Here is a 15,064-nt window from a genome sequence, read left to right as displayed (position 1 = left end):
GGACTTGGCTGCAGTTTAGACTCTACAGGAATCAACACAGACACCCCCCCCCCAGGCCTTCTCCCTGGTAAAGCCCTGCGGTATCTTTGTGTTTATTTAGGAAGCACATGTCACCGCATTCTGTGGCCCGGCTTTAGCTGCCGGCCGGGCTGTGTATAATGTCAACAAAAAAATGCTTTGCATCTGAACAAATGTTCCGACCCATAAAAGCCATTCAGTCTTATGACGCTTTACGGGTTAACTGTCTTGTGTATGGGTGTTTTTTCCGGCACAAGGACTGCAGCAACACCACCAGTGTCAGTGTCCGACCGAACCTTTCCACCCACCCCATCAATCACAGAGCCCCGTCTGGCGACCTGCACCCCATCAATGTCATGTTTATCACAAGAAACTAAGTTATTGTATGGATGGCACTTCTCCTGGTGACATAGACAACTTTTTGAAGCCTTGCAATCACGTGACTTGCCCCACACCCCGTTTCTCTTGAGTAATAACACTGGTTGGCACAGTGATGCATGGCCCCACGGTGGAACAGTGATAGGCTAGAGTTTTTGGGGAGTTTTTTGGTGCTTTTTCTTTTTCTCCCCCCTCGTCTGGTAGTAAGACAGCTCTCTGGCCAGTCAGTGCCTCCACGGCCTGTAAAACAGACTCTCCACCTTGGAGATAAATCAGACCTGAAACCTAAACTGGATGCCGGGTGGCCCCCAGCGACAAAATCTGCCCATTAATCATGAAGATACTGAGGCATAAAACAGATGAGAAAGTAAGGCGCCGCCTCCACCGCCACTTTTATATCTGCACATGGAGGAAACCTAGAAGGTGTTCCAGGAATCCGCCGTTTGATTGAAGGAGTGAGCTGAGAGAGAGAGAGAGAGAGAGAGAGAGAGAGGAGAGAGAGAGAGAGAGAGAGAGAGAGAGAGAAGAGAGAGAGAGAGAGAGAGAGAGAGAGAGAGCAAGCAAGGGAGACAGCGAGAAGGAGGGGGGAGTGAGAAAAAGTATGGTGAGAGGTGACAGAGAGAGAAGAGAGCAAGAGAGAGAGAGAGTGAGTGTGTGAGTGAGTGAGAGAGAGAGCGAGCGATTGAGAGAGAAGGCGAGCGAGACAGAGAGAGTAAGAGTGAGGTGAGAGAGGTAAGGGCGAGAGAGAGGGAGTTTGGTGACACACAACATTAACCAAATGAGATGTAAAATAAGAGAAAATAAGAATATATATATATATAATAAATAACTTATGCTCTTTAGTTTAAAATTGGTGAATTTTTTTTTGTCATACTATGCTTGAAAGTAGCCCTTAAGTCGGCTGCAATGAGACAAATACAACTTTTAGCATTACCATAATTAATATCCCCCCCCCCCCTTCTTAAGGATACAATGAGAATGGTGGTAAACAGTGCTTTGTGAGGTTGGCTTTCTCTTAAAGCTTAAATCATTTATGTACATGCAACCAGTTGAAAAGGGCTCCACCATAAGAAGTAAAGGGAGAATAAGTTGCAACATTTTCACTTATGTAAAGGTTGCAACAGCCGTGCGTGTGCGTGTGCGTGTGTGTGTGCGTGCGCATGCGCGTGTGCGTCTGACTCACCAAGTTATTATAACACCTGTGTGCCTACAGAAAGACCCTTCCCAACCATATACTCCCCCCACCCCTTACACTACAGTGTCACTTCTGCATGCTGTTACCATAGCAACGCCATAACGTGTTAAGTATTGTGTTGTGGCCCTTGGGGGCAAACCATTGGAAATTCTTATACACTGAAAGGGGCCCGTTTGCAGCGAAATAAAGACGTATTGACCTCCCCTTCCTGGCCCCACATCAACCCTGGGCTCAAGCGAGGGGCCCATTCCGCAGCGGTGACAATAAACAGCTCTGTGACGATTATATCCCTAACGTCTTCGATGGCCATTATTCAACATCTCGTCAAAGCCATTGAGTCCCACATCGTGTGATCTATGTGCCAACTCTGGGCCCTGCATATGTCGTTATTTCAGCCGTCTTCAGCGTGCACATTAAATATCAGAGACAGTGACACACAGACAGTCAGACGTATAGACAGATAGACAGCTTTAATTGCTCACTGCGTTGCATGGGATATTGTGTTTGCGTAGACCAAAGCTATTTTAATTACTGCATATGGAAAACTATATGTGTTTGGGAAACTCAAGCCTCTCGGCCCGCCCTACTCAAGGCTCACAGGACTGCAAAAGAGAACTAAATTGAATGTAAGGCATTCAGAGATGGAGAGAAATACAGAGGAAGGTGGAAGTTCTGGTGCTGGAATCTCTTTGCCCAACATATATTATTGATGTGGCTGCTATACTCTGTTGGGCTTTTCGGGTAAATGCGGAAGAAAATTGTCAGAAAGAGTTTTAAAAAGTGGTGTTATTGAAAAGGCACACAGAGACAAAAACAAAGGCCAGGACCGATATTAGCAAACACTGTGAAAAGAAAGCCCAGAAATATAAAAGGTTATTTTGTGATCTACCTCTTTAAAGTTTATTGCAAAGGCTACGTGAGTGTCTACACAGTGCATTTAAGTGTGATGTATTATTGTAGAAAGTAGAACTACACTTCGCACAAACCCATGCAAGTAAGTGTATGATGAGACTTTCATTTTATTCTCTCACTCAAGGCTTCACAAGCACATGCTGAGATTGCATGCATGCATGTGCTGAGAAAAACACACACATGCACACGCACACACTCATCCCTTTCGACGGTTAAAGAGCTGGGAAGGTCATCGGTAACTTCTCAGATTCATCTGATATTTACAGCTCACAGATGACACTGTGCATTTAAAGAGGCTTAGAGCAATGGGGCCCGCAGACACATCATGATTAAGCAGATGGGGAAGTCTGGTCATTCACCACACCACAGTGCATATGCAAATGTAGGCATTTGCATGAAGAGAAAATTAAAGATGGTGTCTGTCTATTCAACATCGTTAATTCATATCAACAAGTTTCCTCCTGTTTTTCATACTGGTCTCATCCCTTCTCCTGTGTCAAGAATTTGATATGGCAGATACTGAAAATGGAGGCTCACTTGTCGTCAATTGGCACGTCATATTCATGTCATATTCCTTCCCTATATAGTTGCTAGGTTAAGGAGAGCGCAGTGAGCCATAAATTAACGGTCACTGTAAACATGTCTGTGTTTACTGCAGAGGATCACCGTAGAAACTGGCATGTTAAGGTTTGGCTATAAAACAGGGGCTTTTCAACTCAAAGGTACAGGAGTCTACTCTGGTTACGGCTCTGTACGCGCTATATGAAAGACTTATTTTTGAACTGGCTGATAGTTAAAGACATCATTCGGGTCAAGGTGCCTTTCAATCTGCATAAACACATGTTTATTTTGCAATTTTATGCAAACAATTTATAAAGACCAAAATGTCAATATTGTGATTGTCGTGATTTTTCTTTATGTAACAGAATGCCATCTGAATGTCTGATTGTGGATTGGACTGCATTGCTGCATTTCAATAGAAATGGCAGTACAATATGCCTACGACAAGTTAGGAGAGAAGTGCATTTTTATTTTTGAGAGACAACTTTCAAAAGTGTTGAGCAAGTAAGGGGTTGCTGTGTACACTATCACACACCCACGCACGCACACGTACACAGACTTACCTCTGCAGGATGCTTGGCTGCTGGCCTCCAGCTCTCTCAGCGTCCCGTTCCAGGTGAAATTACTGCGGCCATAACCAAACATGACTGCTGTGCTATTGATCGCTTAGCCAATCTTTCCACTTCTGCCTGTCAAATTGATCCCCTCCTTTCTTCTACCTCCGCTCTTAGTGAGTGATCGGCTGAATTTAGCAAGTTAAGAGAGAGAGAGAGAGAGAGAGAGAGAGAGAGAGAGAGAGAGAGAGAGAGAGAGAGAGAGAGAGAGAGAGAGAGAGAGAGAGAGAGAACTGTAACCAAGTAGTGCTGATGCACCTGGCTCTCCCTTTTGCCTGCCCATTGGACAGATGCCAAATGTCTAACAGTGAGACACAGTTGTGAGAAGAGTATATGGTGAACTGTTGGCCCTGTGTGCATGTGTGGATGCGTGGATGTGCGTGTGTGTGTGTGTGTGTGTGTGTGTGTGTGCATGTGTGGATGTGTGGATGTGCGTGTGTGTGTGTGTGTGTGTGTGTGTGTGTGTGTGTGTGTGTATGTGGGTGTCTCCTGTGTATAAGTGTGCATGTGCATGCATGTGTGTTAATGTGTTTGTGTGTGTGTCTATGTCTGTGTATGCATGTGTTTATGTGTGTGCATGGGTGTAAATGCGTGTGCATGCGTGTGTGTGTGTGTGTGTGTGTGTGTGTGTCTCCTTGTGTGCATGCATGCCTGTGTGTGCATAAAGTGTATAAATCATCACTGTCAACTGGAAGATCGCAGGGTGCTGCCTTTTCCCAAAAGTAACCTGCTGTGAGACACATCAAACTGAGGACGGTGTGTGTGTGTGTTTGTGTGCAGGGGAGGGGGGGGGGGGGTTGATGCCTGTAGTAGGAAAGAGAATCCACCAAGAAGGAATCAAAGGAAAAGGAGAGGGCAAGGTTACGTCGGTGAGAGAAAGTGCAGCAGATAACAGGTGACAGATGGACCGCGAAGAGAGCCTGAGACAGAGAGCAAGGGAAAAGGAGAGGGAGTGTAAAGGAGGAAAACACAGAGGGTGAGATGGAAATGGACACGGGGTTCAATAGAGCGAGAGAGAAGTATGCATCCGTGGGTGTTCATTTATCTTTGAGGGGATTCCAAGGTTCTAGGATTGCAGCGGCAACACCCACCCCACTCTCCTACCACGCTCTTTGCCCCACCCCACGAGTGTGACATAAATAGTTTGGGAAATTGAAATGGACATAAATAGAGTGCAAAAGACGCACAAGACCCCAGCGTGCTCCCCCACCGACCTAGCCTTCCTGACCACACATACAAATAACCCCTTTGAAGTCACTTTGGCTTTTGTGGAACTGGAAAATACCCATCTGTCAGCTCTCGTCACTGACAACACTGTTACTGACACACAGTTACGCTTACTGTGCCGGCCAATTAATTACAGCTCCACATTTTAGGCAGAGGCTGGGAGCTGAAGTCTGCCAGTGTAACCGGCCAAGGGCTGCCGGCTGATCGGCACGGCCCTGTGGTAGAATCTGGCGCAACAGAACAGAGGAAATAGAACAGAATAGATATACGTAAAGGCGTACTCCATGTCTTGTGTTTCGTAGCCTGTATTGAATCTTATCCAGCGTGCATCTTTTTTTTTTCTGTCTTTTGAAATTGAACTTGCGGCTTTGAGGTCTGACCTTCTGTCTGCCCTTTCCACAGGAAGATTACGCAGCGATGTCAATATGTCACTTAAAAAAAAAAAAAAAATCACAAAAACCAATGAATGCAACAAATGCATGAAAAGTTCATCAACTCAGTTATTTAATGCACATGGAAAAATTTGAACATTTGGGTGAGGTCGCGTGTCAATTACCGAAGCACTGACCGACTAATTAGCGAGTTACTTCATAGTTGGCATAAGCCAGCGACAGCTGTGATATGACGAGTGAGCTAGAGAACCTGCTTCTCGTTTGTTTATGTCAGTTTATGTCTGCGTCAGTGGGCTCAGCAGAATCCCCCACATGCTGGGAGATTCATTAGGGAAGCCATCGCAATAAGCGGGGCTTCAGACGCTAAATATAACCGTACAAACATGTGTCGCAAATAGTCTCTGTCCTTTTGAATCGAGTGTCTCCGACTGAACTTCCAATTTTGCACCATAATGACGCATTACTGCTCCCAGCGGGGGGGAGAGGGGGGGAGAGGGGGGGAAAGGGAGAGGGAGGGTGGGTTGGTGGGAGGGAGGGAGGAGGGTGTTGTCTAATGGCGGCCCAGATGGGATATTGCACAGGAGATTTGGCCATTTATTATTTATTCCTTTTATTGTGCTATTATTTATTCAAGAAAGAGCAAAAGAGCTACGCAAAGAAACAAAGGCAGAAGCAAAGCAACTCTTTTGCTCAGTCCTCAGAAACACATCATGTGACTGCAGCACAACGGTTTGACACTTCAACACAAACTTTTTTTCCTCCATTTTCCTATTTTGTTTTATTAGCTCACATGTCAGTCAGCAAGGGGGAGGTGGAGGGGTGACAGCAGGATATCTCTACACCTAGCCCTGTGATATTGTGGCAGCATTCTTGGCACTGGACGAATGTACTCAACAGCATTCATCATAAATTAAGGGAATGTGTCCTTGAGCCGCCTTTGTGTCTAAGCAGACAGCGAGGTATTATACCTCTTTGTCTCACTAACAGGCCTAGACACACGGAACAACCAACCACATCCATGGCCATGCGTATACACACAACCACACATATAAGTATTGGGATATAGCTTTGTCCAAATATCTATCCAAACACACTTACACATGCAGCTGGTATACTGCAGCTACAGGTGTGCGCATTGACATACAATCCTTATCGTCTGCTATTATCTCTATAAGATCTGACATTTGCCATGACACACACACACACACACACAGTGTTACACACCAGTGTTCCAATGCATGGAACTCAATTGATTGTTGGGGCAGACAGCAGCTTAGATGATCACCGTAGTCTGGACAATAAAGAGCTTGAAATCCATGAGAATAAATCTGATCAGATATTTTTGAACAGCAGGTAAGCCTCGGCTCCAACCAAACGCAGGTAGCCAATTGCTAGCCAACAGATCCTGCTTCGTCCATACTCTTCTGTATACAATGTATCTTGCTCTTTGAATCAATGGTTGAATCAGTTCTTATTTTTCAGCATTTTTATTCAGTCCACTGCGTCTGTGTGTGTATGTTTTATGTGTGTGTGTGTGTGTGTGCGTGCGTGCATGCATACGTGTGTGTGTGTGCATGTGGCGTGCGTGCGTCAGCATGTGTCTGCTGTGACTGTCTGTCTTGGTGCAGTGCATATTTCAGTTGCAACCTAACCCTTTGCTATTCATACCACTCCCCCAGTAATTTCCCTAATGGATTCTCATCTGATATAATGAAGCTTTGATACACATGTATTTGGCTGCAGTGTGATAGAACTAAATGAAAAAAAATAATTAAAAAAATAAAAATAATACAGAAATTAAATGAGATGTTTAATTTGCACCTAGGTAAAGGATAAGAATAGCACAATCTGGAACATCCTTTAAGTCGTTCCAAACCCACTCTAATAAGAGACTAAGTAAGACTAGTTTCTATGTGTTGTCTATTAAATTCGCAATGTGTAACATTTCAACCAGCTTGAAGCTTAACATTACTTGGACATATCTGTAGTCATTGCTAATGGATATTGATTTCAATGTTATTAATAAAACCACATCCTTTACCGGATATATGTTCTACAAATAATTCATTCTGGCCAGCCCGTACCTTTTTGTTTACAATAATTTTGCTAACCCTCCCAGGCATGCCACTCAGTCAGCCAAGCCATGCTAATTCTCGTCAGTTAGAGTTAACAGAACACTGCTATGAAATATGTATATATATATATATATATATATATATATATAGATTCTTAAATATCAATTTGCATTTATTGATTGCAATTTCTTGCTCTCCCTCCTCTATCTCCATCCACCTTTTGATGAATGTTAAACCACTGTGTACATTTTGACCTTAATGTGCAATGGCTACAAATAAAGTGCATCATTATGATACAACCCCCTGGCCCTTAGTAGAGAGATGAGATGAGTAGAGACGTTGTGCATCAAGGGCACAACTATAAACAGATTCTAACAGCAACTCAAGTGGGACTGTCAAAGTCATCCATAACCAGTTTCTCTCACTCTTCTCGTGTGTAACTCCCAATAGATCTAATGGAGGATACGATTGCGCTGTTGGCGCTTTGATCAGCGTTTCTCGCCCTTGACGTTTGTACTCGCTGAGTGTGTTAAAGATAGACCTAAGATGTTTTCTTTGAGTTGATTCATCATCCTTAAGGTTGACCAGGACAGGACACACACACAAGATACTAGACCCCGTTATGGCTTGCTGCCCTAACCTAGGCATCGTTTTCAGAATCATCTATCAGCTGGGGTTTTCTTTCTTGTAGAAATGAAAAGATTCACAGACCCGAGGGGCCTATGGAGCTGGTGTCGCCCCGTTGACCTTGACCCCTGCTTTGTGTCCTGTTGGATCAGGCAGCCAGCTCCAAAGGATTGCCCTGGACAGGCTAAGGAAGTGGGAAAGGTAACAGAAAGAAGAGGACATACTTGTCATCTCCAAGGCTTAACAGGACATCATCCCGGTATGGAAATCACGCCTGGGCCCTGGATCGTCTTACCCACATATACATATACCGACATTGTGTGTGTGTGTGTGTGTGTGTGTGTGTGTGTGTGTGTGTGTGTGTGTGTGTGTGTGTGTGTGTGTGTGTGTGTGTGTGTGTGTGTGTGTGTGTGTGTGTGGGGGTATGAATGTTGAATCAATGATTGATATGAAAGAAATATGAGATGATAAAATTTATATCAATATGAATAAAAATATAAATTAAGCACATTAGAGCCACAGGCAGCAGAATATAAGTATAATGTTTAAGCAGAATATTTTTGCTACAAACATAATTGTACTGAACATTCACTTGGGGCAAAGTCAAAACAATTTTAAAACATATTGTATTAACTTAATATATATAAACACACATATATATTTATATATACACATATTTATATATACATAAATATACTGTATATATACAGATGCAACAATGCTGTGTCCCCCCCTTGGTGGAGACTCAATCCTTAGTGGAAATACCCCAGCATCATCACTTGAATTGGACACCTTTCAAACGGCCTATCGGATGTTCCAGCCTTCGTGGTATCTAGTGGAGGCATCTTGAGCCAAGCCAACCGAGGGAACTAGTAGCCTTTAGCAGGAGGGCGGGTGCTTTGACCAAATGGTGTTGTCAGAATTTCAACTCTGTGAACCTGCGCCCAAATCGTTGCCCGAAGGAAATCCAACTCAACTCAAGAAGGATCTTTTTATGGTCCAGGAATATCCTGGGACACGAGAGAGAGAGAGAGAGAGAGAGAGAGAGAGAGAGAGAGAGAGAGAGAGAGAGAGAGAGAGAGAGAGAGGAATGTAAGACCGTCAATACTGGAATGGATGGAACAATACCCACGCCGTTCCAGAGATCGCATTGACAGTCAACTTCATACCCCCATTAATGTGAGCAGCCAGAGCTAAAGCTTACTGAGGCCTGGTAGACTGGTATGGTCCTTTAAACATCACTTGGCTAACCAAGACTCTCTGGACATAATTAGCCTTCTGAGCTTTCATTGCCTAAATTAGAATAATGAACAGTTCTTCTTTTGTGCATATGTGTAGTCTGTGTTGATCTCAACGATGTAATAAAGACAGATATGCTTGGAAGCACTTGTAGGTGTGTGCAGTGGTGTGGATTTTGGCTTCATGTGTGGACAGGTTAGGGGTCAAAGCACAAAGTCAACATTCCACCACTCCAGGTCACATTCTACATTTCTCAGGGTTGTGACAGAAGTGTGACTGAATTATTCTGTGCAAATCAAATCAAATCAAATCAAAAAGTTGATGGTGATTCAGCTTTGAAGAGGAAAAGATCAAAATGGATAGCATTTCCACAGCTTTGCACATTGGAGCCCTTGTGCATGTTTTGCAAAGCACCAATATGATAAGCCATCAGTCTGCACAGAAATGTTCAAAGCGGTATCCCATTTAACTTGTTTAAGCACCAAGTAGGTCAAAACCCTTTCATGGTAGAACATACAGTAGAAATCTGGAAATTGATGAAAGTATAAAACAAGTGATTTATCTTCACCTTTACTCGAGGTCAGAAGAGAACCGGTGACTAAAATTCACAACACGAAACTACCCTTGAAACAGTTACTTTTGAGAAAACAATAATAAAAGAAGAATGCGAATGACAGACTCAATGATAGGTGACCAGTGACATGGATCAGGAGAGATAATTGAAGAGTGCAGGTGGGAGCGGGAGATCCTTAATAAAGAGGCAAAGTGAAGGAGCTTCTTGGGTGGGGTGGGTGGGGGGGGTTGTGTTTGACGTACATTGCCATCAATCAGTGGGAGTATGTAAAGTGACCCCGGAGCTGGTAGCCCCTGAGCTGCCTGTGCGTGGCTGAAATAGCATTTTCCAAAATGCCTGAAACCCAAGCAGCTCTCCAGGCACACTGCCCGTCTCAGACTCTACGTGCATGCACATGGACACACATACACACTGATATACACACACACACACACACACACACACACACACACACACACACACACACACACACACACACACACACACACACACACACACACACACACACACACTAATATACACATACACCCATCCATGTGATTAATAAAGTTGGATTAGGTGACTGGACTATCATAAATAATAGCCTTTATGACAACTTATTGTTTGCCATGAGTAAGTACACATATATTGTGTGTTTATGGCTATAAACACACAAAGAACATGATAAACGGGTGATGTCTGCTTCACATATGGTAAAGCGATAATCCCATCAGGCTCCTGTGCGGGAAAGATGTTTAGAGATTTTTTTAATATTCATTATAATTTTTTTATATTCATTATAATAAATGTACATACATTACCAAATACCATTCAGCATTACAACAGTTGTGAAATAGAAAATATGAAATGAGTCCTTGCACTGCCCAAGTAGGCCTATACGTTCAACAAAGTGCAGCATAATCATTAATATAGTATAAGCATTAATCAACTCGATACCTGATCCCTTATTCTGTGCACTACAGTGCACTGGAAGATAAAGTGGCATCTCTACTGAGACAGTCGGTACAGCACCCTGATTATTATGTGCCATCATTATGTTCATAATTAGAAGAATAATGAGCATAATAATTAGCCGTTTAGTGTGTGTCCCATGCCACTGCATGTGAAAAACACAAGTGTAGGCTAATGTTTTTGTTTTGCGGCCTGATTATTCAGTGTTGCCAAATGTTAACTCGCCCCTCAAGCTCCAAGGGAGTGAATAACACCCTTGAGTTGTCACCTTGCTCCAAGGTTGATTTCGAAGGTAGCGCAGCAGAGCACTTTCTCTGAAAAAACCTGTGCTGTTTTTAATGCTCACAAGGACAGCACACTTCGATATGGTGCAACCCTTTAAAGACAGTGTTATTATTTGTTGCTGTTCAAAATAAATCCTTCTCCGGTTGACACAGTAGGCTATAGCCATGCAATGCTATAGTACTAAAAACGAAGCGAGTCAACTCGAAAGGGCTTGCTTACATAACCAGAGAACAGGTGTACGCAATGAACTAATTAGGGCAGGTTACACAAAGGACAGTAACAAGGAGGCTCAGAGAATTTGGAGTGACATCAAGTGGACAACACCAACAATTACACTGGTTCTAGGACCGACCGAGACAGGACCATGACATAAACTTCTGATAATTATTATAACTTCTGATAATTAATCAAATAATTATCAATGACTTAATTTTGATGATCTACCTTATAGAGTTCCTGACCTTTGTTTGTTGTTAAGGGCAAAGTATCATCATATCGTACAAAGTATGCCCAATTTTAGAAAGCTTGCTAAACATGGGTTTGCATTGATATGTCATAAAGGATTGCTTACCTGAATTGGGAGCTGAATATGGCCTGATGACTTTAGACTTTGGTGCCCGTCACAGTCATAATGCAATGTAATCTGGCATGAGTCAGGATTCATTTTGGGGTGTGCCTGGACATTTTCTACCCGTCTTATTGTGCAATTCATGTGTGTGCATTATCTGAGTTGTGCGAGTGTGTGTGCAAAACTGTACATGTGTGAGCACCAGCACCAGTGTGTCATTTCAGATGGACATTGTAACCTTTCTCGTAATCCACCGCAACTAAATCAAGCGCTGATGTGTTTAATCCATCCGTCACCAAGTGTATGAATAGACAGTGACATTGTTCCTGCCCTCTCTAAGTCTTCTTCTCTGTCCTGTGTCCTGTCCAAGCCATGGTGTATGATTCAAATCCCATTCTCCTCAAAGCTAAGGAGAAGCTAAATTAGGAACACAGAAGAGTCATCATTTTACAAAAATTACAAAAAAAAAAAGACATCAAATGGAGTTTAGAGGCCATCTTATATGACGTGTTTTCAAAGGAAAATGGGTTATTAATGCAGAACAAAACATGGAAGGAAACATTTGGTTCTTCCAAGATTTGATGGATTTTGCCAAAATGAAACGTTTGACAGCCGTGCTGGGTGCAGCGTTGGATGACAGGGAAGGAAATCCTAACCATAACAATAATTGAATTGGTTAAAAGTAGGCCACTTTCCACAATTTAACAGTAGAGTAAATGATGCATTACATTTTGTTGTTATTCAACTTATTCCATTTTTTGGCAGGCATTTGGCAATGGGTGTATATAGATTACATGGAAATTAGTTTTAAGAAAAAAGTAAAAAATGTTGTCACAAAGTACATTTCAATATCTTGGTAAGTTTGGGTTTGACATAGTATTCAATTGAATGGTTCAGATTTTTAAGCAACCTGTTGATTTCAACTTTATTTTCTAACAATAACATTTTATAAAAGTGCTTTGCCACAAGCCACAGCAAACAACCAACAGAGTGCGGTTCGTATGAGGCCTGAGGTCACGGCACAGGCTTACACCATCTTCACTCCTAGCTGGTCATTCCCTTCAAAGGCAATTTTAATTTGATACAATTTCACAGCGATTCATCTTTTTTTTGCTGAGTGGCAGGGGGGATTTAGGTGCAGGAGGATGGTACGTCATCAGGACTGGGTGGGTCCAGCTTGGCATGAGTCCACAAGAAAAATGGATTTTCACCCTCAGTGAGCACACTAACTGAGACATATATATCGGTCGGTACTGCATTTCAAGGCATGGCAAAAAAGATCAACATACTCAGCAGGTCCACTGAGATGAGATCTAGTTATAAAGTACTATATAATTATACATTTTGGACACTTACATTTGGGATCAATCCGGGTACGATTCCTCCCCGTGGTCATTTGTCGCATGTCCTCCCCTCTATCTCTCCCATAAAAAAAAATTATATATATATATGAAGTAAATCTTATACTCCTGAAAAGAAAAGTAAAGGGTCATGGAGGCTAATTTTAAAAATGTTCTTGAAATTCCCATATATATATATATATATATATATATAAGCATAATCTTGAATATAAAATAAATAAAACTCATATTTTCATATGAGACCCAAGGAGATCCTTTGCTTGAATTATGAAGCATCCATGTTCTTATATCATATCCATCTTCTTCGGTTGGAGACAGTTCAATGTGTCAGAATATTGAATATAAAATGTGTACAAATACACAATTCCTCCCCAGACGTAACCAGTTGTCATTGCACTTGTCATTTGTCACTCAGCCCCTAGGCGGTGCAAAAAGCGGGTGCAAGTCAATTGATTTATTCGACATTTAAAAAAAATAAAAGTCTAATAAATTACAATTCATGATAATACCCTTCTGTATATTGCATGATTCACACATTAGATTGCAACATTTTACCTGTCATTCTCTTGTCCCCCATGGCCTACTGGAATGCTTGAGATGTACCTGGAAGGGCGTGTATATGCACAGAAATGATTCTATTAGGAATTATTTTTCTGTGTGCCATTTTTATTCAGTCTCCCCTACCTTAATAATTATTGCAACTGGCATAGTGGTGTATTGTCTGTTCATGTCTGGTGTTCCATAGCGGTGACGTGTCACATTTATGGAAAAGTTTAGACCCCTTTGAAAGTAAGGTTAATTCCCACCCAGGTCGCAGACATTTTTTTGGGAAGTCAGTGGGAACATATCAAAGACAGAAGAGGAAGAGACGGAAGAGTTGAAGGATGAGAGGGTAACACAGTGGTCAAGGATCCTTATGGTTACGATGGGAAGTCCAATAGGCTATGTGTCACTATGTGTTGTTATAAGTAATGTGTAGAATTATGTAGTTATATAAAGCAATCATACTGCAGAGGCTTCTTCACAAAGACATCTCCCGACTCTGGCAATCCCTCGGACCGGGTGGCAGAGACCCTTATCCACGCCTTCATCGCCTCCCATCTGGATTACTGCAACAGAGTCCGGTCGGGTTACCCAGCAAAGCCCTGGACATGCTCCAGCGTGTGCAGAACTCAACAGCCAGGGTTCTCGGCCATACCCTGGCACCACATCAACCCCACCCTCATCCACCTCCACTGGCTCCCAGTCAAGTCCTGCATCGCTGGCAAAATCCTCCCCCTCACTCGCAAAAATCCCTGCATGCTCTTGCCCCCCAGTAGCCATCAGATCTGCTGCTTCACCCCCATACACTGTCCCGGGATCTGGGGTCCTCAGACACAGGCCTGCTCACCGCCCCCGGCAACAACCTGCAGATTTCTTGGGACAGAGCCTTCAGTGCGGCAGACCCCCCACCCACTGGAACCCACTCCCAGCTAAAATGCTGAGTCCCAATGCTGAGTCTTTGGAAACCTTTAAAAATATATCTTAAAATGTACCTGTTCAGCAAGACCAATTTAATTTCTAGTTAATTTCTACCATCCTCTGCAATCTTTGCTATCATTGTTCTCTGTTCCTATAAGGACGCTAAGCGTCCTTTGGTCACTTCAATTGCACTATATAAAGTTATTAATATTATTATTAATATTGAATTCTTTAATTTAGTAAGGTAGGATTAGAGACACTGCCCTTTTCTTACCTATGTCATCTAAACTTTCTTTGCAGGGAAAGAAGAACCCCCCGCAATTTCCCTTAGGGGACTAATTAAGTATTATTATCTTATCCACACACTATAAAAGGCATCATCTGTTTTGGTGTAGTCCTGGAAAGTATCAGATTGAAAAATATATAGACCGATAATTACAACAGCTCATAATCCAAGTATATTCTCGGTAAACGCAATAAACGTTAATGTCTTTTAAGTAGTTGCGTTATATGTGAATGCCAAGAAGCAGAGGTTGCACATACTGCAAAAATGTAACGCAAGACGGAGTGGCTCGATGAGCAGAAACCTCGGGGGCGGAAACAGGGCGGGAAGTTCGAAATTTAAT

General features: G+C 42.7%; 1 protein-coding gene across 2 annotated transcripts in view; it reads right to left on the bottom strand.

Annotated features, from left to right (window-relative positions):
- Positions 1–3,762, bottom strand: part of agbl1 (AGBL carboxypeptidase 1) — a 103,044-nt gene extending 99,282 nt beyond the window's left edge. For both annotated transcript variants that reach the window (XM_084477082.1, XM_084477083.1), the window contains exon 1: positions 3,628–3,762. In XM_084477082.1, coding sequence (XP_084333208.1) covers positions 3,628–3,709 — 82 coding nt within the window. In that variant the 5' untranslated portion in view covers positions 3,710–3,762. The remainder of the gene's footprint in view (positions 1–3,627) is intronic.
- Between the last annotated feature and the right edge of the window lie 11,302 nt (positions 3,763–15,064).

The sequence above is a fragment of the Micromesistius poutassou genome, assembly GCF_964030765.1.
Source record: "Micromesistius poutassou genome assembly, chromosome: 13".
NCBI classification, from domain to species: Eukaryota; Metazoa; Chordata; class Actinopteri; order Gadiformes; family Gadidae; genus Micromesistius; species Micromesistius poutassou.
The sequence above is the reverse complement of the archived record's forward strand: the minus strand, read 5'-3'. Positions and strand labels throughout refer to the sequence as shown.